We start from the raw sequence: 25,887 nt of genomic DNA, 5'->3' as shown, positions 1-25,887 counted from the left end.
TGAACTATGGCCTTGCAAATAAACTCTCCAAGCTGCAAGTCTGTGTACAGTACATTTTTATTAGCAAGCTTGTTTGCACATTAAAGGCATGTCCAGCCTGACTCTGATTCACTGCTGGGGCTTTCTAGGTTGGCGGTAGGCAACCCGTGGCACTCCAGATGTGGTGCACCTCCACTTCTCGCAGTCCCAGTCAGTGTTCCAGTAGTGAAGGATGCTGGGAGTTCAGCATCTGCAGTGCCACAGGCTTCAGTATAACATGAAAGCAAGAAGACCACTTGGGGATATGGGAAGTGGCATTGATTTCACTCATGTGTCTACGCCAGTCTCCCCCAGTCTGGTACCCTGAAGATGAGAATACCCTCCTGGTTGATTATTAATTGTAGTCCAAGACGTCTGTCTGCACTAGTTAGGTTCACTCATCATGGAAATAATATCAGTTTGCTTGGTTCAGCATATTGTTATGTTGTATCCAGTCCATTATGGCTAAACAAGCTGTACCTCAATACTATTGCAACCATGTGGAGCAGCTCCTTTTAATTGTAAACCATGACTGATGGCTTAGAATGGCAGTGTTAGAAGAATCAGAGGCCTCAGTCTAGCCTCTTGACCTTTTGAGGGGACAGGAGACCATCTGGTGACGTTGTGATGTCGCTAGAAGGGGTGTAGATATTTCTGGTCCTTTGACAGGTATTAAGGCTGTGAATTAGCCTGTGGAAGGCAAAACACTTCCTTTTCCGCCTTTGAGACTCCCTACCTCTAAAACAACCAAACCACACTGCTAGTACGTGGCCAAATTTCAGGGGTAATATGGGCTACAGTTGGTGTGCTGCATGGTGCCCTGTGGCTAGTTTAGGACAATGCACGAACCCAATCATTGTGGTATATTTAGTCATCTGTGTTTAACCATGGCATGATGCAATGCTTGATCCCAGTTTGCAAGTGGGAGTGGCTTTCTAGAGCTTTGCAAAGGAGTTTTTTCAAACCCTACTTGGAGGTGTCAATAAATCTGAGACTTGCTCCCTTCATCTTAAGCATGTTTCCTTCTCTCGTTATCTACCATTGTGAGCAAGCATTAGTCCCAGTTAGCCTCTTTTTGGCCAGGAATAGCTGATTCAAATATTTTGTGGATTTTATTTTCCTCCCTGAGCCTGAAAAGCAAGGGCTCCAGATCCCTTTGATTTTTGCCTTTCTAACTTGCATGCCCTCTACAGCATGCAGGTTAAGAAATATGAACCTGAAGTCACAATGGCTTTAAAGCTAGCCACAATGTGAACATATTATGGGGTGACCTTTCCACAAACCTCTGTCTCTCACTCTCAGCCTGGTAAATTAGGGATAATACAGCCACACCTGAAGTAATGGCTCTTGGACTACATAAGTGATAAATATCAGTCAAATACTGGGCAAATTCATGAAGGATACCTTAATCCTCAACCTTTTCCGATGCTTGTGACCTGAAAATCTCCTTCCCCTTTCCTAATATTTGCAAGATTGCAGCAAGTCCATCCTAGTTTTCCTGCAAGGCACAGCTTGGGATACCTGTGGTTCTCCATATCTTGCATTATACTACAATGCCCATGATCCTGACTGTTAGCCATGCTGGCTTGGCTGAACTACTACCTTTGGTCATAGTTGAACTGAAACTGCACCTCCTTGAAAACTGGCTACTGTCAGGCAAGGTTGAATTAACTGCAGGGGTGACCCAGTGTTCCCATCAGTGGAGACAACTGTGGTAGCATCTGTTTCCCTTCCAAAAGAAGTTTTGCAGTTGTTCAGTTTTGCTCTTTTCTTCCATGTCCAGATGTGTTTTCTTTGGAAGGTATGGAACCCTTAACTTTGTTTACTTCAAGCTCTGTTTGGGCCTCCTTGGCTAACCCTGTGATTTAGGTTCAATCTATTTGCAGAGCGTGTCCATTAAATCCCTTTTTCCTGCACAGGATAAATATTGTTCAGGGTCCTTCCTCCCCATATCTCAAGTTCCCTTCCTGGTGACTTCTAAAGTTTTGAGCTGGCTTCCCATGACCACATTGAAACTGCATTGGAGTTAGAGGGCCATCCTTCAGTGTGTGTATTCAAAAAGTCTGTTTTCTTCAGTTAAAATAGGCAGTTGGTCAAGAGATCATACCAAGCCATGGTTTTCTGTGTATACCAAAGTTGGCTGAATTCACATGAGCTTGTTAAATAATGAACATGATTCACAATATACAGTGGCTGGATTCATACATCCTCAGCCATACACAGTGGTTTAATGTGCTTTTTGAACCTAGATATTTTGAAAGAAAAAGAATAAATTAATTTTTATTTATTAAACTTCTAGACCATCACAATTAACATTTCCTTAAAAAAAAAACATTTTGTAATTTGGAATATTATATAATTGAATTGTAATATAACTATATAACTATATTACTTTTATATAAAAACTGTATAGTTTAAAAGAAACCCCCAACCTGTTGTCTGAAAGAAAGCTATATAATGAAAGTGGGGGGACTTACAAAAAGAGAAAAAAGACCCTAGAAAATTGGAGAATTTTTAAAGAAAAATTAAGAACTAAACAAAACTAAAAGCTCAAAAGAACCAAACCTCCTATTTCAATGTGCATATTTTGGGGTGTATAATGCTAATGGGAATAGCTATCTCAAAGGTATGTTATGTTATGTTATGTTATATATTATATATAAAAACAATTGATCCATATGTATGTATGTATGTCTATGTGTACCTCTGTTATGGTTGGTCACACAGCCAGCCAGATGTTTAGACTAGATTTGGCATCTATCAAGTCCTTCCCAAGGACCTGAGATAGACAGATGTTGTTTGATGGTGTTAAAGGTATCATTGCAGGATTATTATTATTATTATTATTTTGTGCACCACCTGACTTCCAACAACTCTAGGCAGTTCACAAGTATATATAGCTATATCTCTCTATACAGTTATTTTTTCATTTTTTTTTAAGTGTTATGATTCCATTTTTAAACAATTAGTGGAACCTAGGACCTATGGAATACAGCCATTACAGTTTGTAAACCATACTTTTATGATGCAGTGAGATGTGAGCATCCAACCAGTTCTCTTGTGATCTTGGCCAACTGGATCTCCCTCATTTGTGGTTTTAGCGTCTCTCATCTCAAACTTCCTTCGCTACGGTGTGTCCGTTTAGCAGAGGTTTACGCCTGAAAAAGACATAATTTCCAGCACCCTTGGGCTACCATTTTAAAGCCTCTGGCATTTATTTACTTTGCTCTACAAATATGTTAGAACAGCAATAAACTTCTTAAAGTTAAAACCTGTGTTTTTGATGTTTGTTTTGACCTAGCGTGCTTGCTGCTCTTTTCAGTGCTGGGGGCTGGTGCCTCTCCTCTTTTTGGACTTGTAAATGGATATGGAAAGATGAGCTGTTTTCAAAGGAAGCAAGAGCCAAGCTGCCTTTCTCGTTGGTTATGGTCCATTCATTCCATCTGCCATCTGTTCTGGTAATGAGGTGTTTCCTCTGCCTGACCCACTTGGCATCGGCACACTGAAAAGTCTACGAGGTTCTTGGCCAGCCTTCTGCCTCAAACTGGGAGCTCTTCAAATGTACTGGGAATGGAAACCTTGGAAATGGGCTGGGGAAGGCTGCTCTTGGTTTTTCATTTATGCATTCATTTATTTTTTTTTAAGTTGTTGAGACAACCTTGCAAAGGAGGGGGATTGTGCAATTGCTCGGCTCTGTTTATACATTTTTAGGATTGGTGATAAGATTCAGAGGTCTTCAGTCATTTGTAAGTGCCCTGTGTTTTTCTGCCACTTCATCCCTCTATATTTGACTATGTATGTATTGCATTTGTATCTTAATCTTTTCTCTGAATGGAAGTGGGTGCTCATTTTATCTCCACTACAACCAGAGATGTAGGTTGGGCTGGGAGAGAAAATGATAAATCCAGAGTCACCCAATAAGGTGTTTGGTTAAGGGGTGGCTTGAACTTGGGCTTACACAATTCAAGTCCATCACCTTAACTATTAGACTCACTTTCTTCAGAAAATTCTTGGAGGAGTACCCTCCAATATTTTTTTGTTAGAAACTGCTGTTAGACATGTGTTTGGAAGTGTATAAACTAGCACTCCAAAACTTCTTTCTGAACAATTGATCTGCATGCTGTAAGAACCTCAAGGGTCAGTTGAATCCAACAAGAATAGGGACAGCAACACTTTTAAAATGATTATTTTGGAGTTGACTCCAGAGGATGGACCATGATTTTCTGAAAAGTTCCCTATGTTCTCTGATGTTCTAAATGGTGGGAGGGTATTAAAGATCATTTTAACATCTTAAGGATGTTCTTAAGTTTAAAATGTTATAATAAACATTAAAGTAATAGAAAACTGTGTTGCAGATTCTTAGCTTTAGGGGTTGTAAACAAACTGGCATTCTTTGTTAGCCTTCCAAGGAGAACTTTGTTGGATGACATTGGAAGAAGCAAGATCCACCAACATTGTCCAGCAAAATTCTCCTAGAAACACATGAGGAATGTCTGGAGACACAGGTTCTTTCTTCACGTGTGTTTCTTGTCATCTTACATCTTTACATGCCTCTTCCAGCCTGATAGTTTAATTTAGCTATCATACCCTATAGCTGCTGACAAATCTCTCCATCCATGGATTTGCTGATTTTCTTCGAAAGCCGGTGACTGTGTCACCTTTTCCACCAGCAAATTCCTGAAATTGATGGTTCATTGAGTTAACAAAAGCAGAGTTTGCTTGTTTATTTATTTATTAAATTTGTATGGAAATTGGAAATTCATTCTTCTCAAGCTGGAAAGGGAGAATCCTTGGATGCAAGAGGGGTGTATGTGTGTGTGTGTGTTTGTCAAGGAGATCTTTCCTTAGTGAAGTCAGGTCTCTGGACGATTTGTTGTTAGCCTGAGAAACTGGGTCAAAAGATCCTATCAGTCACTCTGCTGTCTCCTTGCTCTTGGCTGAGCCCTTCATTCAGGCGTGGAGAAAGCGAGGAATTTGATCAGACCTCTTCATATCAACCATGCTTTGAACTGCCTGAAATGAGACACCAGCAGGTTTACGGGTCTGTGTATAGTCTTAGTTTTCATCAGTTTGAAATGGACAGGAAGAAGGTTTTCATCAGTTTGAAATTAGCAGGTGTGTCCTTGTGTTGAGTAATTCAATAACATTCCAGCATGGAGGAATGGAGATTTCGAAGGGGGTGGCATTTTGTGTTGGGATATTATTCTAGAAAGTGGTTACCTTTGCTAGGATGTGTCTCTGGCTGATTTTCACATGTGCACTCAGTTTGCAATGCAAGATCGAGTTCCAGCCTTGGCTGATAATGATTGATTGATTGATTGTCCGACTCTAGTGGACTCAGTATCCCCACGAACACCAGCACCAATAATTGAATATGGAATATTTATTGTTCTGTTGAGCAGTGTTTCAAAAAGTCCATTTACTCAGAAATTTCTTCTACTTTTCATTTGCCTCTAGAAGTTCTCTAGAACAATTACAGTTACTTCTTGTAGTTGCTACAACCATGAAAAGTTACCCAGAACATTAAAAAAAAATCAACAAAAGGAAGCAATACAGTGAAAACAATAACATGGAAGTAATAAATAACACAAGAAAGATCTGAAACATGTCGAATCCTTTAATCCCAGGCCTTGAAAACCAAAATGACTGCCAAGTATTGAAATAGCCAGGAGAAGAAGGTCTTTGCTTGGTGCCATGAAGGCATCAATATTGATACTAGATATTTCTGCCTAAGTGGGGGGATTCCCTAAGCTGGACCCATAACTGAGGCGATCTTTCCTTTTAGCCTCACTTCACATGGAGAAGAACCTCAGAGATGACTTAAGTATCCCTAAGATATATTCAAGTATTTATTTGCAGTGGAATGATCCACTTGAAGGTCCGTCTACCTTAGTATTACTGATTGGCAGCAACTCTCTGGGTTTGTCTGGAGCTTTTCCCAATCTTAGCTGCAAAACCCAGGATTGTGCCTGGAAACTTTGGTAGATAAAGCATCTCTCCCCCTTTCAGATGATCTGGGCGTAGATCTTGATATCTGGATTCTACCTTTGCTCCACAAAGGTCAAGGCAATACATAGCACTCCTTTGCTCTAATTGCTTCCCACAGTAGCCCTGGGAGGTAGGCCAGGATGAGAGATAGTGGCTCTTTGAGTGAGCCTCCATGGTTGATAGTGTATTTAAATTCTCCCAGTCCTAATTCAACTCCTTAATCACTATATAACTTTCGTTCCCATATGTTCTGCAGCCAGGTGAAGATGCAAGATCCTTATATAGGTCTGTACATAGTCAGATGATTGGCCAGTGTCTAGCTGGTAGAAAATTGCAGTCCCAACATCTCAGTTCCAGACTGAGATGATGACTCCCTGGGATCTCAGATAGAAACTTTCCCAGCATACCTAGAAATGTCAGCAGTGGAGCCTGGGGTCCTCTTCAGGAAAATATATGTTCTACCACCATGGTATAGCTCGTTGCTCATTTATGGCAGGGTGAAGCCTTCTTGCAAGCAAATATATGTCTGTGAACTCTCATTTCCCATGCAGTGGTTTGCACAGGCCTATAGCTGATGTACTCTCTCTCTCTCTCTAGAATATAAGGTAACAACACCCTTGAGTCAAGCTCAACTTCACACCTATGTAGTTTTCTTGGACATTTCCTGGAAGGGGATCTACTCTCTCTGCAATTTTTTTTTTCAACTTCCCAGCCTAGTCTATAATTCTGAGACACTGTAATAGTCCCCCTTCAGAGAACTAGCTGGATCTGACTTTGCTTTATTTTTTGAGACCAGTCAGAGTTGGCCAAATGTTAACTGCTATGACCCAGAATATAGAAGCCTTGGAACTAGATGAGATTCGAACCATATTCAAAGAAGGTATGAAAGCTAGTTCTTTGCTGGAGAAAAGTCCCCCCTGAAATACGACCTGGAATGCTCTTTGTACCTGAAGCCTTCAGCCGCCATCAGAGATATCTTGTTAACTTAAAATTGGAAGCAACCTTTGTTTATGTCATGAGACATGTTGCTGGGGGATATATGGTAGGTTGGACTCAAAGAAATGGTGGGTGGAATTACAGCCAAAACAGGTGGGAGCAGCCATTTTCTCTCTGGCATCCTTTTTCTTCTCCATAACACTGCTCTTTTTCTCCTTTTATGTCTTATACTCTCCCTTTCTTTAAAGGGATGGCAGGGTAGTTCCTATCAGAGATCTTGCAGAGCTTTGAAATTTGGCTAGGCCTCTGTGACATTAGACTTTGGTCCCTATGTGGTTAAGGACCACAGGTTGCCCACCTCTGATGTAGGGAGATGAGTTTTCTTAGCCACTGTCCAGCTCTATAATTGGGGGTAACCTTCCAGAGCCTCCTTTACCAGAGCCTGCAAGTCTATTTTTTAATTTTGCATTGGGTTTGCCTAAGGAAGCTAAAAAATCCAAGTTCCTGGGGTCTGCACAAGAGAAGAGTGCAGGGATGAATCTTTTTGTAAGGGCATCGTGTTTTCTCATCCATCATCCCTTCTGCACTTCAGAGCATTTGTCGCAATACGCATTCTGGAGCAACAGGTGGACATTGTTTGGCTATGTGTGTGCATGAACATATGTTGAATACTGCTCTCCCTGTTCAGCTTAATGAATCTATTCAAGTGGTTTGCAGATGAGTGGGGAAACAGAGGTTTATTTCTTTTGAGAGATAGACTGGTCTTCATGGCTGAATCCAAATGGCTAACTCCTACTTTTATTAGTTTGGCCACTGCACAGTTAGGGGAATGGTTCTTCTATCTGCCTTCTGCAAGAAAAGAGGAATACTGGCTCTGGGCTTGTTGGGTTATCCCTCTTTAGACGAAGCACCCTGGAATCTCAGCTAAGTAATTGCCCAATCTCTAAGCCTTTATTTCTGTTATGGAGCTTGGGAAATCCTGAGGATCATGACGCAATTACCTAGAAGATTCTCACCCACTTCCCACCAGGCAAGTGAGATAAACACAAATTCTGGGGGAAAAAACAGGAGTTGTGTTTATCTTATTTGTCATGGTAGGCACAAATATGGAAATCTGATCTCTTTTCACTACTAAATGTCTTCCTCATATGTCAGGCTAAGCCATAATGTGGTTTGTGCGTTTTGGAGTTGGTGTGATGTGCAAACCCAATTTCTGTGGATAGAAAACCCTTCTTGGGACACGCCTGCTTATCACACTAAGCCCAGACAACCAAACCGTATCTTGGCTTACTGTGGCGCATGACCCAAATATGAATCAGTCAGGGAAGTTCAGCTTGGATCTTCAGAGGCAACTTATCAAAATAAGCAATTTGCTGTGCTGAAATTCCAAAAATAAAAGTAAAATTGCAGGTGCTTCTGAATTTCTTGTTTAAATTAGGCTCAGAAAAAGTAAGGGGAGGAGTAGCAGATACATAAAGGTCAATGATGGCAAACCTTTTGGGCTTGGCATGTCAAAAATTTGGAAAATGCCTAACTTGACTCTTCTGGTGTGTCACCCCCCCCCCCCAACAAAAGAGAAACAATTCTTTACATATTCATTTATTTAAAAAAAATACAGTCCAATCATGTGTGGTGCTATGTATTATATAAAGAAACATCAAATAATTACAAAAATGAAATAAGAGTAAAACAAACTCAGTTTCTTTGGTAACTCAAACAGGGAGAATACTTGTTGTCGGGTGTTGGTGAATGCTGGCATGTCACCCAAAACATGGCATGTCACCTTTGACACGTGTGTCATAGGTTCACCATCACTGGTACAGGTAGTGGTAAATCCTATTCTTTGTTACTTTTCTCCTCCCTTCCTTGTAGCTTGACTTATGGACATTGGCTGTTTCTTCGTGTTGTGCTAAACCTTGTTTCATAGAATAAGTGACAACGGAATGGTTTTGCCCCTTGCTAAGCCATAAGCAGTGATTTATTGCAGTGGCTGGATCCATAGAATATACTAAATTGGATCAGTATGTGAACCCAATCGAAGTTTGTTGCTGTCCAGGCTGAATGATTTCTGATACAAATTAGGAAAGTTTCAAACATTCTACCATGGAATATGGGCTGTTCCAACCTCAGAACGAGTTGTTCTGAGTGTTCCAGAAGTGGCTGAACCAGAAAACGTGCTGTTCCATGTTTTCCAAACAGCCCACTTGGGGGATCACAGAGTTCCCTGTTGGAATAATTGTTCACCTCCACACATTTTCTTCATTTATAATTAGATTTATAAGGCCAACCAATTCAACCCAGACTTTAGGCAGTGTACAATTAAAAATCAATACAATACCTAAAAAGCAAACACAATAAGCATTAAAATAGAAAGAAACATATATGGGGGGACAACATATCTCAACCAAGCAAAGGATACATGCCAAATGGATACTCTACAATGAATCTGAGAGCCTGGGGAGAAAAACATATTTAAAAAAATTGTCTAAAGGTTGCATGGTCAGAGTGGTCTGAACCTCAGGTTATTCCAGAGGGCTGGCAGCACTACAGAGAAAGCACATTTCCTTGGTCCCATCCGATGACATTGCTTAAGGGATGGGATATGAAGCATGCCAGCTTTGTTGGAACTTATGGAGCAGATAAAAATGATGGGAGAGAGGCAGTCCCTCAGAGAGTCAGGCCCTATGCTGTGATAGGCTTTATAGATGATAACCAGTTTGAATTGTACCCGGAAGCTTGCTGGTAGCCAATGAAGCTTAGGTGACAGAGATATTACAGAGGTGTACCAAGGTGAGCCCCAAATTGCTTCCATTGCTATATTCTGGAAGAGCTGGAGCAAATTCACGTAGGGCAACTCATTGTAGAGTGCATTGCAATAGCCCATACATTAGGTGACCAGGGCATGAGTGACCATGAGAAGGGAATCCTGGTCCAGAAAAGCTTATTAGATGAATCCTTGAGAAGATGCTCCTGTCTATAACTGCTATCTGTTCATCAAGTTCAGGATGCCCAAATTGCATACCAGCTCTGAATGGGGAAGCGACACCCCATTCAGAACCAGTGATGGAGAATCACTGACATCAGAAGAACCACACACCCATATCTACCCAGCCTTGGCAGAGTTGAGTTTAAACCTGTTCCTCCCCATTCAGACCAGAACAGCCTCAAGGTATGGGACATGATCTCAACAGCATCACTTGGTTGGCCAGGGACAAAGGACTAATGATAATGTCCTCTACCTTCAAATCACATCACAAGTGCCCCTAGGCCAAAGCTAGATCAAGTGTGTGACAACCTGCATGTTTCAGGCCCTGATTAATTGTTTTACCTGAGTCATTCAAATGCTGTATTATGGCTGTTAATGCTTAAAGAGGTTTAGTATACTATTCTCCAGTCAAAAATGCTTCCCTCTGCTTTCATTCCATCTTGTTGATTGATGTGAGTGAGCTTTTGTACTGGTTTTGCTGCATCAGAGAGAATTTAAAATTCCCCTCTCTTGTGATTCACAGAGTTGCGATGGAACTTATAAACCAGGCCTGAAGGATAGATTATTGCTAGTGTCATTAGATATGCCTCTTTATGCATAATTAGAGGAATTTTCGCCCCAGTGGGAAAGAGTAAATTGATATCCTGCTGTTCCATTTTTCAGAATTATTTCCATAATTATCAAAATTAATGTCTTTCCATAAAGCTGATTCAAAGCGAGAGGTTGGCATGTTTACTTGAACTCAGAAAATGGGGTGTTTTGTGTCCTGTTTTGAAGAGATGATCAAAAGATTCAGTCAGGGTTAGCAGGAAAACCTCTCGACTGCCATGCAAGAGATCAGCAGGAGTTGAACTGCAAGAAATAAAAATACAAATCAGAAAAAGCAATCAGTGTTGTGTCTGACCTAGTGTTAATATGCACTTATCTCTTGCTTCTGCTCCCTTGTGGGTTGGTCACATGCAGATTTCACAAAAGGGGACCCCAGTTCCATATAGTTTGTGGGTACTGACTTAAATCCATTGATGCAAATGGAGAAAAAGTGGCTGGAATTTAAATTATCTGAGAGGAAATTTGACAAATGTCAAATCTGCCTGCTTTTCCCCATATCCATTTGATGCAGGATCATTTGATGCAGAAGATGGAGGGAGGTGACTTTAACCTTGTTTTCCTCCCTAGGAAGTATTATCAAGGCAGCTGTTGCTCTCAAGATGGATATTTTTCTGTTGATGTTTGCAGTGGAAAAATAACAACGTTGATAAGCATGATTGAAAGGAAGAGGATGAAATTAAAGGGCTCCATTCATCCAGGAATCACAATAGCGCACTAAACTGTGTTTCCTTGACCACATCTATTGAATAAGTCACAATTAGTATTATTTGAACACAACCATACCATTAATCATGCTTTGCAAACCACAGTGACTCACATACATACAATACATGTACAAGGAAACCACATAATGCCTGAACATATTGTGTGATTTTATTCATTAGTATACGAGAAAGAACCTGATGACAGTAATTACAGTTATTTTATCCCAGTTCTTAATAGGTAAGAGTGGGATCCTTTGCAACATACAGGTGAAATGTTCTCCTGAGGACTAGCATTTTTGGCCATGAAACATGAAGCAACGCTGTTCTGGGATGGCAGCCCTTAACCCAGAGTCTCTGCAATTACTGTAGTCCAGGTTTAAAGTTGGGTTAGAGTCCATAATATGGTAACTTGAAGATAGATCTGTGTCTGTGGGTCCTCCCGACTCAGAGGACATGCAGTGTTATAGACTTCAACTCCCAAAGTTCCTAGCATTTGGCATCTAACCTGTATGGGTCTAATGATTAAGATGCCAGTTTAATGATGAAGAGAAAGCCATTTTCAAGTCCACATCTGCCATGTAAGTTCATTGTTTGTCTCACTATCCCAAAGGCTGAACCACCTCATGAGATTGTTGCTGGGAAAAGTAAAGAGGATGCTGTATGTAAGCCACCTTGAAGGCCTGGAGGAAATGCAGGATAAAAATGGAATGAATGAATAATAGCCCCTCTCTCCGTTTCCCACCTTTGCCAGAAATGTTTCAGTTGATGATGGCTGGTACAGCTTGGAGATTGTAAGAAAAGAAATCAATGTGGATTCTGTAAGATTGACATTTGCCTGTCCTTGTTTTGCTTTTACATTCTACAAGGCCTGCAATGTATTCTTTGTCTCTGTTCCTCTTAAAAATATTTCAGACTGGCTGCACTTTGATATTTATTTATTTATTCATGCATGCATGCATGCTTGGTGACTGGGCAAAACGCTTGTACTTCCTCCTATACACACCGTTGTATGAACCTACTTTGCATTTTTATTTCTGTTTTTGGACTTCTCTTGACTTTCTTCCTGAAAGAAGTAATGGTGGTAAAGTCCAGCTGTTAAGAAGCTGACATCAGCCAACTCTTTTTATTACTTTTATTACTCCTTTATTTGAGGAAATGTTTGTCCCTCTCTCCTTTACTTGACTTTATGCTTGCATCATCACTTCTTGCTGTCTTGCCACCTTTTCCAGGAGGAACCTTGATTTAACCAAGAGCAGAGTCCTGGCTTTCAAAGTAACTTACTGTATGACGTATTAGGAGGAAGTAGAACATGGGTAGCAGAATAGTTTAAAAGCATCACCATAGACCCAAGAAGAGCGGGATGACCATTTTCAATTCTGGTATAACAACTTATGGGAATAATTAAGTTCAACCACATCCTGAAATCAGCTTAGTTCAGGCTTTCCCCTTAACTCTACCTTTGTTGACCATCTTTCTGCATATTCATACATTAATGCCGCTTTCCTCCAGTGGACATTTCCCAACACGGGTGAAGCCAAATGGCCCACTCTGGTTACTTTGCTGCTCTGTGGCAAGAACGCTCAATTAGTCATGCTAATTTCTATCTATATCATTCAGGGTGGTGGGAGGCTGTATGTCTGCTCTTTGGAATGTAATAGGCATATCCAGAATGCCTCTCTTGAGTTGTAACAGCTACTTTATAGCATTTCAGACTAGGCATGTGCAGATCAGATTAATTTCAGTCTGGGTTAGTTTGATGTGCATTCATATGAGTTGGTTTCACATGTGTCCTCTTTGGCTTCTTTACCAGTCTGAATTTCATTTAGAAAAATAGTCTGCCTCGGTGCTTCATATGGATTATTATTTTTTAAAAACCCACCTTATAGGGTTAACATTGCCTTTGTACCAGATGGACATGTGGTTCAAACACCAGCCACATTTTTTTTCCCTTCCTCATTTGGCATCTTTCCCATTTGGCATCCCAGCTATCAAAGAGCTCCTGGAAAATCAAAAGGGTGCATGCTCTTTGGTGGACTTTCTTTGCCCCTGATAAAAGTTTGACCTTCATCTGGAGATAATAAAATTTTTCATGGAAAGTCTCACCTGTGGAATCGTCTTTAATGCTGCCCCTGTGTGAAAGGACAACTGAAGATTCCTCTCCCCCATCTTTATCATCTTGTGTCAGCCCTTCAAGATAGTCTGGATCAGGAAACAGACTCTACAAGAAGACTGGAACTCTACTTTATTGTGATGGGCTATTATAACAGAATCTTGCAAGCCTGATTGCATTTTCCCTTCTCTCCCTCTTGTACCCCAAGGAGTTAGGGAGAAGCCAGTCTGAGACTTTTCCTCATACTTTCCCTTCTTCCTGGGCTCAAGGTATGCTTCTGCCCATTTTGTTATTGTAATGGTTTCCGAAAGATTCATCAAGGTCATCTCCATGGCATAGGGAGCCATGGAGATGACCTTGACGAATCTATCTGAAACCATAGATGTAGGTGTAGATCTTGAGTGATCCTTCCCTTTCACCCTGGCGAGAGAGTAATTATAGTTACAGGATTCAGTCCAGGACGCTTCTCCTGAAGATGTGATAGCAGTCTTATTAAAGCAACCCCCTCCCTACTGCTTTTATGTTACAATAACCTGGGCCTCCTTGGGTTTTTAGTCTACCCAAGCAATAATGGTAATAATGAGCATCTGGTTGTTTATCTCTGCTCTCTCTCCTTCCTCCCTTTGGCACTGGATCACTGATATGGTTTTGTAGCTGACAACATGATATAGCGTGGGAATATGTTCTCATCACTACCGCCGCTTGGCTCTTGATGAAGATGAGTTTCCAACATTTTTTTTTCCCAGCTGTCGTTCCAACAACAGCTGCCACGCCCTTGTTGAAGCGTTTGATTTTGCTACCAGGGCATTCTTATCGTAGCGAACTGTGGTCTAGCATCTCCATCTATATATTTGAATTGAATTGTATACGTAGGCTGTCTTTAATCTGTGGTTGGATATAGGTCCACCATCCTTCACCAGCCTTGTTCTCCCCAAAACTTAAAATTCCCAGCATATTTGTAGAGCAATAAATTGAAGAACTGTTCAACAACACAGAGATCAACTAATGTGATATTTGCACATTCTCGTATAGTTGTTCAGAGGACTAGTAAGATACTTTGTTTTTAAGTGGTGATAATTTGGGTCTTCTGATTTCTGTTAAGAGTTACTAGAATGTTTCAAGTTTAGTTGATGTCCTCCTCCTCTGTCTCTCCTGTTCATGAGTCAATACGTTGGCACTGTTGTAAAAGCAAAAATGCCTGCTTTTCAGTTCTAAAGGATGAATGTGCATTTATTCTCTCTGGCTTTTATATGCAAATACCAAATTAGAAAGTTAACTGGTTGCCAAATGGTGACTTGTGCTGACAGTGGAGCTTGCATTTTTCCTGGTCAGGTGATTTTGCAAAGCAGATTTGACAATTGCAATTGCTGGACAAATCTTTTTTATTTTTCATAATAAAGACACATATAGAAGACACATATACTATAAAGCTGAATTTGACTCGGCTTTTATGTTTTTCAACATTTGTATGTTGCCATATTTTGCTTCTGTGCAGTTGAGGGCAAAGTGAGAAGGAATCTCTTTTGTAATGGGCAGAGACCATCACTTGACCATTTCTGACCTATTGCTACAGCTTATCTCCTTGGAATTCCCTTATTTTGCAAGCAAACATCACTTCACCAAGAGATTCTGGGAGTTCAGTTCCATACCAAGGATCTTTAGGTAATTTTCTTTGCATCGCCAAGGATTTCTTTCCCCCAATTGTCTCATATAAGCAGCAGATAAAAAGCCCATCTCATTTTTCAGTGATGCTGCTGAAAAAGAACTCTTAGTGGAAAGTAAGAGTGGATGGTTATGGAAAAGACTTGCTGAACATTAGTTCTATTAGAGATGACAAAATCCCATCCCTTAATTCTTTGCATGAACTCATCTTCTGAACCACATTTTTTGTAGCTGGTTATGGGGTTCTATTAAAATGAAAAGTGACTGCCATCATGCTTGAGGTTCTGCTCCCTCCTACTCCAGAACATCATATAGCATTTATTTCTCTCTTCCAATTCTTGGGCTAATATTCCATTTGTTTGATGAAACCCTTGATTTTTTTTTAAAGTATGGTAGTGATATTATAACAGGGGTGGTCGATATTTTGAATTTAAAGACAAATTTGCAATACTGACGATGTAGGAGGCTCACAGAATGATAGTCTTTGGAGGCTTGGTCATGTGGCTTGCCTTTGGCTTTTTTTTTTTTGGTTTGTTGGTGCCTTTGAGTTAGTTTTGACTCCTGGCAACTGCCTGGACAAGTCCCTGCAGCTTGCTGGGCAAAGTTTTTCAGAAGTGGCTTGCCATTGCCTGCTTCCTAGGGCTGAGAGAACGGGACTGGCCTGGAGTCACCCAGCTGGCTTCATGCCTAAGGCAGGACTAGAACTTAGGATCTCCCAGTTTCTGGCCTGCGGCCTTCACCACTACACCAAACTGGCTCTTTGTGGGCATGGCCAGTCACAAAACTCCATCGCCTTTACTTGCTGCAGATGAATTTGACTCTAGAGGCTGGTGGTTTGCTTTGCAGGTTGCCAAAGTTCAATTTCATATTTTAAAATTAAAATCGCTTTTTTAAAGTCAGCTCAAGATAGGTACTAATAGGGGTGTCTGGAAGCACAGGTGATCTTTCTGGCTGCATGCTCTGTTTTGAAAATAACCAAGAAGCTATTGCTTGTGATAATGTGGAGCTAAACCCATCACCATCCCAGATCCGGCATGTCCTTCTGAATGTATGGTACCCCAACTCTCATTGGGGCCCATCTAATGAGCGCACCAGGTCCCAAGAAGCTGGTCTGTGCTGACAAGCTGCCAGAAGGGGTCTTTCGTTGCCCTACCGAACTGGCAACCTTTAGCATGTGAAACAGGTTCTAGTATTACTTACATGCTGTTGAAAACATGAGAAGATTGGTTTGCAGAATGAAGCACAGCCACAATGGAGCAAAAATAATTTTTTTCCTGCTTCCAAGACCCTTAGTAATTCTGTATGAGCTCAGCAGAGATCTATGTATTGTATTGTCTTATATTGTTCTGGTGCCCTCTTTGGAATTTGGAACTGTATTGACTTTTGTTTTAAATACTTCAGTTCCTGTCTGTCTTTTGCTACGTTTCCTCCCCCCGCCCCGCCCTTGGCTATTTGTAGGGTAAAAATAAGAAATAAACAAACTGGAACTTGAATTCCCCAGGTTCTCCACTTAAGTAAGAGGGGTTGGAGGGGATTTTATTCCAGGACTTTGCCCCTTTTGTTTCTGGTGGAATGTAGGCATTGCGGTGTGATGTTTTACATTCCAGAAGGTTTTTTTTAAAAAAAAATAATAGTAGCAGAGACATTCTGTTTCCAAAACATTTGCAAACGGAATTGAAATGTTGCAAATCTTAGGAGACAATAAAATGAAGTTCTTCCTCTTTCGCAGTCTTTTCTTGTTTCTTGTTTTTAATCTGTTGCATGCTAAAGTGTTTCAAGATGAAGAATGCCTGTTTTTGTGACCTGGAGTGAGAGCTGGAGTTTTATAAAATCACTAAACAAACAGTCGTGTACTTTCCTAATCAGCTGTTGTACTGTTACCATAGAATCCGTGCTGAAAACAATGAGTAGATAATCTGTATTTAGAAGACTGGCATGGTGACACTTTTAAGTCACCCAAGATTTTGACATAGTGGACTGGGGACAGTTACAAGATAATTATTTGGAAAGCAGATAAACATAACAGACAAATTAGCAACTTGTAAAGCACAATATGTCAGCTGTTTCTCAGAGGTTTCTATTTAAAACAAGTCCTCCCTCTTCTTTTGAAAACACATTAACGACAAGTGATTTGAGTCTTCAGAATTAAAAAAAAAACATATGATTATATCTTGAATGCCCACAACAGACTTAATCAGCTATTCCCCCAGCCAGGTGCAATAATAAACAAGAAAAGCTTCAGGGTTGGAAAATGTGGATACCAACATAAGTAAAAGCACAATAAAACTAGCAAATCCAGAGGACTTCTCCATAAACAAACAGTCAAATCTTGAAGTCTGTAGATCGGTTAATCTCTTCCCTGCGTTAAGGGGAAAAAAAAATATCTGAAGGTCTGCTAGCTTTTTAAATGGTTTAAACCACTCCCTATGGTGGTCTCAGGTCAAGGTCTCAAAGACAAGGGTACAATCCTCAGATCTCCTCTACTGGGCTGTGAAGGTTGATTGTGCTAATATATAGGAAGTACATTGAACTTTTAAATTCCAGTTGCTGAAATCTAAGGTCTCCTCGCTCTGGTTTTCTAGCATTTTCAGAGGCTAGCTGTGTAAGACATTTGTAGAAGGAAGAAGAGTTATGGCACTTTATGCATGCATGCATTAGAGCTTAGGGTTGTAGATTGGAGTCCATGAACGCTTATTGGAAATGGCTGTTAATATTTGTAGGATACAACTATTCTAGTAAATAGCTTGAGACATGCATTTATGCTTTCATTTTTTTAAGGGGGAGGTCTCAGGAAACAAATGGTGTTGGACTTTATCCAACCAGTTAGAGTTACGCTTCCATCATGCTTGTCTGCAAACTTTCTTAACCTTTTCAATTTCATTTTCAATAAGCCGGATGTAGGTGTGTCTTTATTATAGCTGGAGTCAGAGTTTAGGGCCTTTCTGCCCTGTTCAGTTAAAGTGCTCATGCCCATCTGATTTGGCCAAGAACTAGAGATAGCTGCACCCACTGTTGATCTCTCTCCAGCTTCTATTTCTACTCACTGTCAGTCACCAGAATAATGGGGAAAAGACTACCTTCGTACTAAGGATGACTTGAACTTGGTGATTGTTGAATGCAACATCATGGGGACTGGGTAGAAAAAAAGGACATTTGCAAGGGGGGAGAGGTCCTCAGGACAATTGGATGACCTAGTCAGAAGATAAACCTCTGAAAATGCAGATGAAAGCCATCTGTGACATGTCAGATGCTTCTGAATGACATCTCACAGGATCCCTAGGAAGCATGGCCGATGATGAGAGAAACTGGGACTTGATGTTTTGAAGGAATACAGTGTGTTTTACCAAGAGGGGCAGAACCAAGGACATGTTCCTTATGTTCTCTCTTTCCTTGAGTGATTTATCCCTCCTCAATATAGCAGCATGGAAGGACCTGAGACCTTCATGAGAAATGCTTGGCTGCCTTTGGGTGGAAGAAGTCTGCTTTTGAGAGAAAGACAGTGGATTCCAGCATGGATTCTCGGCATGTGATTCCCCCCCCGCCCAATTTGCAAATGAAAGTACAACTCAGGGCAATCTCTGTAGCAGATTGCTCAAGACACTAGTTTGCTACACAATCTGTATTGATGCAACAATATATGTATTGTTGAATTTTTGTTTGGATTGGTTCACAGATTTGAGAGGTTATTTTAGAAGATGGAGCAGTAGAGGTCTCCTTTCACAGTGCACCACTGTACCTTCAGTATGTGCTGGATGTTATGAAAATTGCACATAACAGAGTATGATAATATGTGAATTTGGCTTTTGCACTGACACAATCTCTATTTGTGTTGAGGGAGGAACATTAGGCATATCAAATCTCACTGGGTGTCTCTTTAGGGTGTTAAATCTATGGGTGGTGAATGAGCTGCCTCCTTATACATCCTAAGGGGCCTATTAGCTTAGTGAGAGCCCAGTTACATATTGCATTAAAGGTTTAGTTCTAAGTTTTTTCATGCTGGGTAAAAAGGATCTTCTTTGCTCTTCAGCTGTGGTTTTACCATTAAGTCCTCACTTAGAGCTTCTGTTTGCCTTAAGTAAACAAGTATCCGTTGGGACCATTGGAGACTCTCTTCTAAGCTCTCTGGCTGCTTGCAGGAATAGAATGATGGATGAAATATGGGAAAGAAAGGATTAAATATCTCCTTCCCAGGGTGGTCCTAATAAAGATTGGACCCCCAACTGTTCAGGAGAGACTAACAGACAGACTCTTTTGTCCAGCTGTCTCTAACTTTCCTCTGTCTATATGTTCTAAAATATAATTAGAATTGTTTTGGTCACAATTCACAATAAGCCACAATTGCTCTTAGCTGGATACTTGTTCCACTCTGTCCTTCTGCTAGCTGGCTAAACAAACCATTGCTGCCTTGGCGAGTTTTCCATCACACCTGAGCCTGGAAATGTGGCTTGTTCTTGTTTGGAACACACCAGAGCTAGAACTCCGTAGCTTCTGGGTTCTTGTGAGAAACCCAAAAGGGGCTGCTTTTCATGCTGTGGAAAAGCAAGGGAAGAAATGCTGTGGAAGTTAGTTGATAAAGCCAAGTGGGAGAATTAAAGAACACATTTAGGGTAAACCAGGGTGCTTTACAATTCTGTCTTATGGCTAGATGGGAACTAGTAAAATGTTCATGGCATCAGGTCCTGGTTCTGAAGGGATAAGGGTAACTGGGAGAGTCGCCTGGGATGATCAGCCTCCAATATGAAACTAGGCCTTGCAAGGACCTTACCCATCTATTCTGACCTGTTCTGTGGATCAGCATCTATAGGCTGCAGTCCAGAAAAAGAGTTGCCCTTCTGCGGACACCTGCCTGGGAGTTACCTGTTTCCCAGGTCTGATGTCAGTGCTCACTTGGGGACCTGGGTGGGTGGGGAAGATACGTAGGCCACATTGAGATGCTTCTCCTGGGTGTCAGGATCCTTTCCAAACGAAGTCATTCTGTCCCTCCTCAATAGCTTTTGGGGATCATGCCGTTTCTAGTCCTCTGTCCTTTGGAAACTCTCAGTTTTTCATTTCTGCTATTCTGGTTGTGTTCTTCCTTCTTTGATCCTTGTCAAAAAGATTGTCCAACATTTGAGAATTGAGTCTTCTGTATTTCTTGACTGACTTCCTGGGTATCCCTGCATTTTATACTCTGCCCTTTGTATAGTATTTTCCAGACATTAGATTACACTGGGTCTCCCTCATCCCAGTGGTACTAAAAAGCTAATTTATCTAACAGCCTTTCAATCCTCCTTCCTTTGATGTTGTGTTGATTCAAAATTAGCCAGCAGTAAAAGGGGAAGTGGTATGCAATTCACCTTAAACTCAGAATAAATGAGATTTCACTTCTTCTAAAGGTTCCTATCCAGAAATAGACTCTGGTGAAACCTTTTAGTTTAGCTTAATTTTTAGTTTGGTTTACCCTAGCGTAGTTTTCTCTTTCTTTCCCCCCTCCCCCTCCCCTTCAACCTTTCTGCTAGATGCAGAGAGTTTTGCTTTGTTGGGCCGTGAAAAAAAATCCTGTTAAGTGAAATGTTTGTTTTTTAAGCTCCTCTTCTAGCTGTTGCAAACTTTTTTTTTACCCTTCTTCCTCTTTGTCTCTGTTTGTGTGCTTTTTATCATTTCTTCTAATTGGGCAGGACATTAACATGGAAAACAGGATCCTTGTTGCTTAGGATTTAATCTGCTTCTGCAGCTTACTCTCCATCTGAACTTCCCAAGAGATCTGTTACTTAGGTAGCAGAGAAAAAGCCTGTAAAAGGAAACCATGTGTGTGTGTACGCATGCCCCCGCCCCATGTACTGTATGTGTGTGTATACATGCACATTTCTTTGTGTGTCTGTATAGAAATCTAGTGTCTCTCCTTCCGCACTAGATTTGACTTCTCTGCTTGAGTTTTCAAGCTTTCCATCTACCTGTTTGTGGACTATCATGAAGGAAGAGCCTTGGCTGATTTATCTTACAGTTGTGTAAGTAAATAACCCCCTTCTCCCAAAGGAGTGCTCATAAATCTCTTCTTCTTAACTGTAATTTTTAAAAAGTACAATCTGGGAACTTCACATTCCAGTTGGGTGTTCCCCCCTTCTTTTTTTGAGGCAAGAAACATAAATGTTTGCTTTTTACCTGCAGACGTTACTGATGTTTTAAATGTTATGGAGAATGGAAGCAATACTCAAGTCTTTGTAAAGTGTGTATATTGAAAGGGGCCAAAATTTCAGCCTTCTCCAACCTGATGTCTTCCCAGATATGTTGGGGCAGCTCCCAGAAATCCCCACCAGCATGGTCGATAGAATCCTGGGAGTTGTAGTCCAAACATCCCTGGAAAGTACAGGTAGCCCCCAGTTTAGGAATGGTTCCGTTCCCAAGGTCTGTCCTTAAGTCGAATTTGTATGTAAGCCGGAACAATATTATTATATAATACTGCATAAGTAGTATTGTGTAATGAACTCAAACCATTGTGTGTTTAACTTGAATCACTGTGTATTTAACTCAAATTTTGCTACCATAGGCTCCATTCTTAACTATAGGTCTACCTGAAATTGACTGGGGAAATTTCTGTCCCTTGGAATAAAATAAATGCTGGGAAAATGTCCGTTATAATCTGGAACGTTTGTCTTCTCCTGAAGGACTGAATTATCATTGCATGCATTGGGTGGGGTAGGCTTGAGTTCAATAGGAGCACTAAAGCACTAGAGGTGATGTTGGATATTGGCTGCACCTTTCTTAAAATTTCCTCCCATAAAATTGCACGTAGACCACATATGGGCAACTGAAAACTCAAGAGCTATCTGTGACCTTTAAAATTCTCCTTTTTGCGGTTTCTTCTGAGGATCGCTGGCAGAGGCATTCTGTTTGGCCATTTTTAGAAGGGATTCTAGTTGAGAGTCATAAAACAGGAAGAACAAACAAACAAAACCCCACCTTTTTGCCCAGAATTTTTGTTCCAGTGGCATCCAACTTATGGTAAAGTTGGGTAATGTTTTAAATTGATTACTGTTTTATTTTTGATGTTGGGTATATTGTAAATGTGTTACTTTCTTTGTGCTGTGCTTAGATATAAGTGCATATCAAACCAAACAGTATTACTAAAACTCTTAATAATAAGCAACTGTTGAATACAAAATAACAATAATAAATGTTGAGTAATATTTCCTGGGCTTCAGTTCCATATATAGTTGTTCTTTGTCCTCACCTCTCTCCAGCTAGGATAAATAATCAATCCACAGTCAGTTGGCCCAGCAGTTTACGTAATTAAGAACAGGACACACAATTCCGGTTCTATTGGTGCAAAATCGCAGTTGCGTGGACATGCCAGTTTCTGAGGAATTCAGACACTGGATATGTGCAGATGCTGGTTGTCACCTGAATTTGCGAGAGGTGGGAATAGCTGCTGCTTCTAGCTCTGCCAGATTGCTAATAGCTTATAAGCTTTCCCTAATAAATCCCCCTTGGGACATGTTTGTTTGTTAGAGATTGTGAGTGCTAATGTGTGGGATTTTGGCTGCATCTTACACAAATTACATAATGGAGGTGAAGTTCTTGGGGCTGGTGTAGTTCTAATGTGAAGGCATAATTTATGGACTGGACTGCAGCACTGAAGAGTCTTTTTGTCTCAGTATGGAATACCTTGTTCTTCTCAAGTATCCTACCATCTTAGTTAACAATAGGTTAGGGTTAGCAATGGTAGGGTTTATTGCTAACTCTGATTGGGCATTCCAGAAATAGAAACCCATGCCTGGCTTCTAAACTTATCTGAATCCTGGTGTTTTTCACCAGATGTGTAGATATTATGGCTTCCAGAATATGTAGACCATACTTGTTACGGAGTCAAGCATTCTCTATCTAACGTACAGGATGTCCTAAGACTCAGTTCATGACACACTCATCTGTATTATAAGTAAATCTATATTGTTGTCAAGGCATCAGCTTGTGGAAAGCTGATGTGATGAATTTGGATTGGGAATGGTTGGAAGGCCTGGGCTCAGATTTCCCATCAGACATGAGATTCACAATTTTGTTTGGGACCATTCTTTGATCAAACTTACCTCCCAGCATTGTTGTATGGATAAAGTAGGGTTTTCTCTCTATATGGTAGCCTGATCATCTTGAGGGAAGGAAGGCTGAGATGCAAATGAGACAAACTCTAGTTTCTTCCTTCTGTAATGAAACTGTCATTGAATATCAAATTGGCTAAACTTCTGCTCTTGATGGCCACTTAGTTCTTCTCCCTATATTGCTTAAATTGTTGTCTGGATTCTACCACTTCCTACCTGGGGGGGGGGGGGGGCTGAAGAATGTCTCCCTCATAAAAACATCCCATTCATGCAGATAATTAGCTTGTTGGGAAGAGACTCACCCTTTTGTGTGAAGTCTTACCTGTGTTCTGAATTGGTGCAGCCCAGTCAGAGATTTCACTGCTTCATAACAATAAAGTCTACTTTCTTGTGCACATTTTCCTTCCAGATTGTTATAAAATCTTTTTTCTTTTTTTAATTCTTCCCCTAGAACTCGTCCTTAACTTGCGGTGACTCTCAGTGCCCGATTCTTGGGATTTGGCAGAAGTTGCTGAAGCCTGCATGCTGCTTCATGCAGACACAGTAAGTTAAGTGGTGTGTGAGAGTGATGAACAGAGAGAGAAAAATGGAATTCATTATAATTCTTAGACTTAATAAGCATTTTAAAATTTGCTTAGCATGTTGTACGAAGCCAGGCAGTTGTGGCTTGCAAACCACTGTTTTAGCATAGTATATGAACCCAACCCATGGCTTACAACGATGGGCATGGTTTATTCACTAAATTGCAGCAAAAACCATGGCTTATTGCAGTGTGTGAATCCAGTCTTTTTCATCCAACAAGTTTAACATGGCTGCATAATTTATACCTGTTACTACTTGAAATAAAAAGAGTACAAAGGGATTTCAAAGAGGCCCCTAAACAGGGCTAAGTAATTCTGCGTTTATTCTTTAATAGAGGCCAACTTGAATCTTCTCCCACCATCAGCACCTAGTGAACATACTCTGATTGATGGTATTTTCACCTGCTGGCACCATGGCTTTTTCTGATAATGTCACTCATCACTTCCTCTTCTCTGTTTCTTGGGTACCAAGTGGGAGAGAAAGCTTACAGCAGGCAACCTGAAAGAAGTACATACTAAAGGAAAATATTGGGCAGTGCGTGCTTCAAAAATTATTAGGAAGTAACATTTTGGACCTCTTGCAAACACAGCATCTCTGTTCTTCATTAAAGCAGCCCAACTTTTCTCAAGCTTCTGTCTTATATGCTGAGAAAAGATGCCATCATTTCTGCAATGGTATCCTTTTTGGGGGCTCATGCAGAAACCTGAAAAAAGACAGGCTACCAGGGAGATGCTGTGCTTGCACAAGATCTGAAGCACTTCTCCTCAATCATTTTTGAAGCAGGCACAGATCTATTCTAAAAACAAGGCCAGTTTTCTTGAGCGCTGGTCCACCAACAGGACAAAACTATCCAAGCCGAGAAGGTAGACACCATCATACTTGGAGGAGCTCATAGTATCATTCCTCCAAATTTCTCCTCCAAAAACTAGCTTGATGAAGACTACAGATACTCAGTGAGTACACAATGCTGGCTGAATGTTCAGCAGGAATGGAATGTCTTTGAAGAGGATATGGTTGGCTGGAACAGGAGCATTCCCTGCCACAATATCTTGCTGTAGAGAATCGTGTGTGTGTGTGTGTGTGTGTGTGTGTGTGTGTGTGTGTGTGAGAGAGAGAGAGAGAGAGAGAGAGAGAGAGAGAGAGAGAGAGAGGGATTCAAATGAAACAAAATGTCCTTACTTTAAAATACCAGAACTTTTAGTCTAGGAGAGATGAATATAGTAAGCAGTGCCTCAAGTCTTAGGACTAGTTTGGCAGATCTGGTAAATCTGTGTTGATGGAGTGGGTGTTTTGGTGTTGTTTTGCCCTTTATATTTTAATTAGTCATTGTTTTCTGATGCTGTCCTTTTTAATTATGAGTAGAGATAAAAGCCAGTTCAGAGTAAAGGCTGGGTTCACAAACCATTCCAAGCCATGCTTTGTTTGTTGAGGAAACTACTATTGGCTGGACTCCCTCATAATGCTGAATTATAAATGAGAGTCTACCATCCTCAGTGGCTGGGTTCATGAAATGTGCTCAGTTCAAACCAGGCAAACCCCATTATGGCTTAATGGGATGTATGAACCCTGTTTAAATGAGATTCAAATAATTTAGCTTACAATTTGATCTAGAATACTGGTTTTTAAAGGGAAAGTATACCCAGCTTGTCTTATAAGATGGCAAAATCTTGAGGTCTGCAAGTAATAGAGAGATGCACATTCTGTATTTTGATTTGATTTAGTCTAATTTCTAGTTAGGAAACAGAAAGGGTAATCAGCTAGTTGATTTAGGGTCCTTGGCCTCCTGCCCCAATTGAGTAGCCCCATGCTAGATCTCCCTCTGTATCAAGCAGCATCTTCTCATATGTCAGTGGGTTCTGCAGAAGATGAACCTGCAGTCCCAGGTGCCCTGAAATGTGTGTGAGAGACCTCTCCAGATCTTTATAGAATCTGGGCTCACCACCCACTTCATAAGTATGCCTCATTGAGAAACAGCTCCTTTGTGCACAGCGGCTCCTTGTTAAGTGAAGAGTGTGTGGCATTTTTCCTAGTTCCCACTTAATGAACCTCATTGCAAAATTGTGCCATTGGACAGAACTTTTGCATTCTTCTTTTTTTCCTTAAAAAACTAATGTTTTAAACAGGTCTCTTGGATTGTTTTCCAGGTCTGTTCTCAATTTTCACCTAGGAACTACAAGGAGGCAGGAAATTGTAATCGTCCTTTCTTTTGGCCCTTGTTGT

The 25,887-nt window shown here is 40.7% G+C and overlaps 1 protein-coding gene across 9 annotated transcripts in view; it reads left to right on the top strand.

Moving 5' to 3' along the window:
- The window catches only part of AKAP13 (A-kinase anchoring protein 13), a 234,008-nt gene that overhangs the window by 41,296 nt on the left and 166,825 nt on the right, over positions 1–25,887 (top strand). For 8 of the 9 annotated variants that reach the window (XM_088136399.1, XM_088136396.1, XM_088136402.1 and 5 more), the window contains exon 2: positions 23,537–23,628. In XM_088136399.1, coding sequence (XP_087992525.1) covers positions 23,608–23,628 — 21 coding nt within the window. In that variant the 5' untranslated portion in view covers positions 23,537–23,607. Of the gene's footprint in view, positions 1–20,906; positions 21,001–23,536; positions 23,629–25,887 lie in introns of those variants that run through there. The other variant, XM_088136400.1, reaches the window with a different exon arrangement.

The sequence above is a fragment of the Python bivittatus genome, unplaced genomic scaffold, assembly GCF_059951505.1.
Source record: "Python bivittatus isolate LINGU-HERP-01145 unplaced genomic scaffold, Pbiv_v1 ctg000140_np1212, whole genome shotgun sequence".
Lineage (NCBI taxonomy): Eukaryota > Metazoa > Chordata > Lepidosauria > Squamata > Pythonidae > Python > Python bivittatus.
Note: the sequence above shows the minus strand (reverse complement) of the source record. Positions and strands in the feature narration are given on the sequence as shown.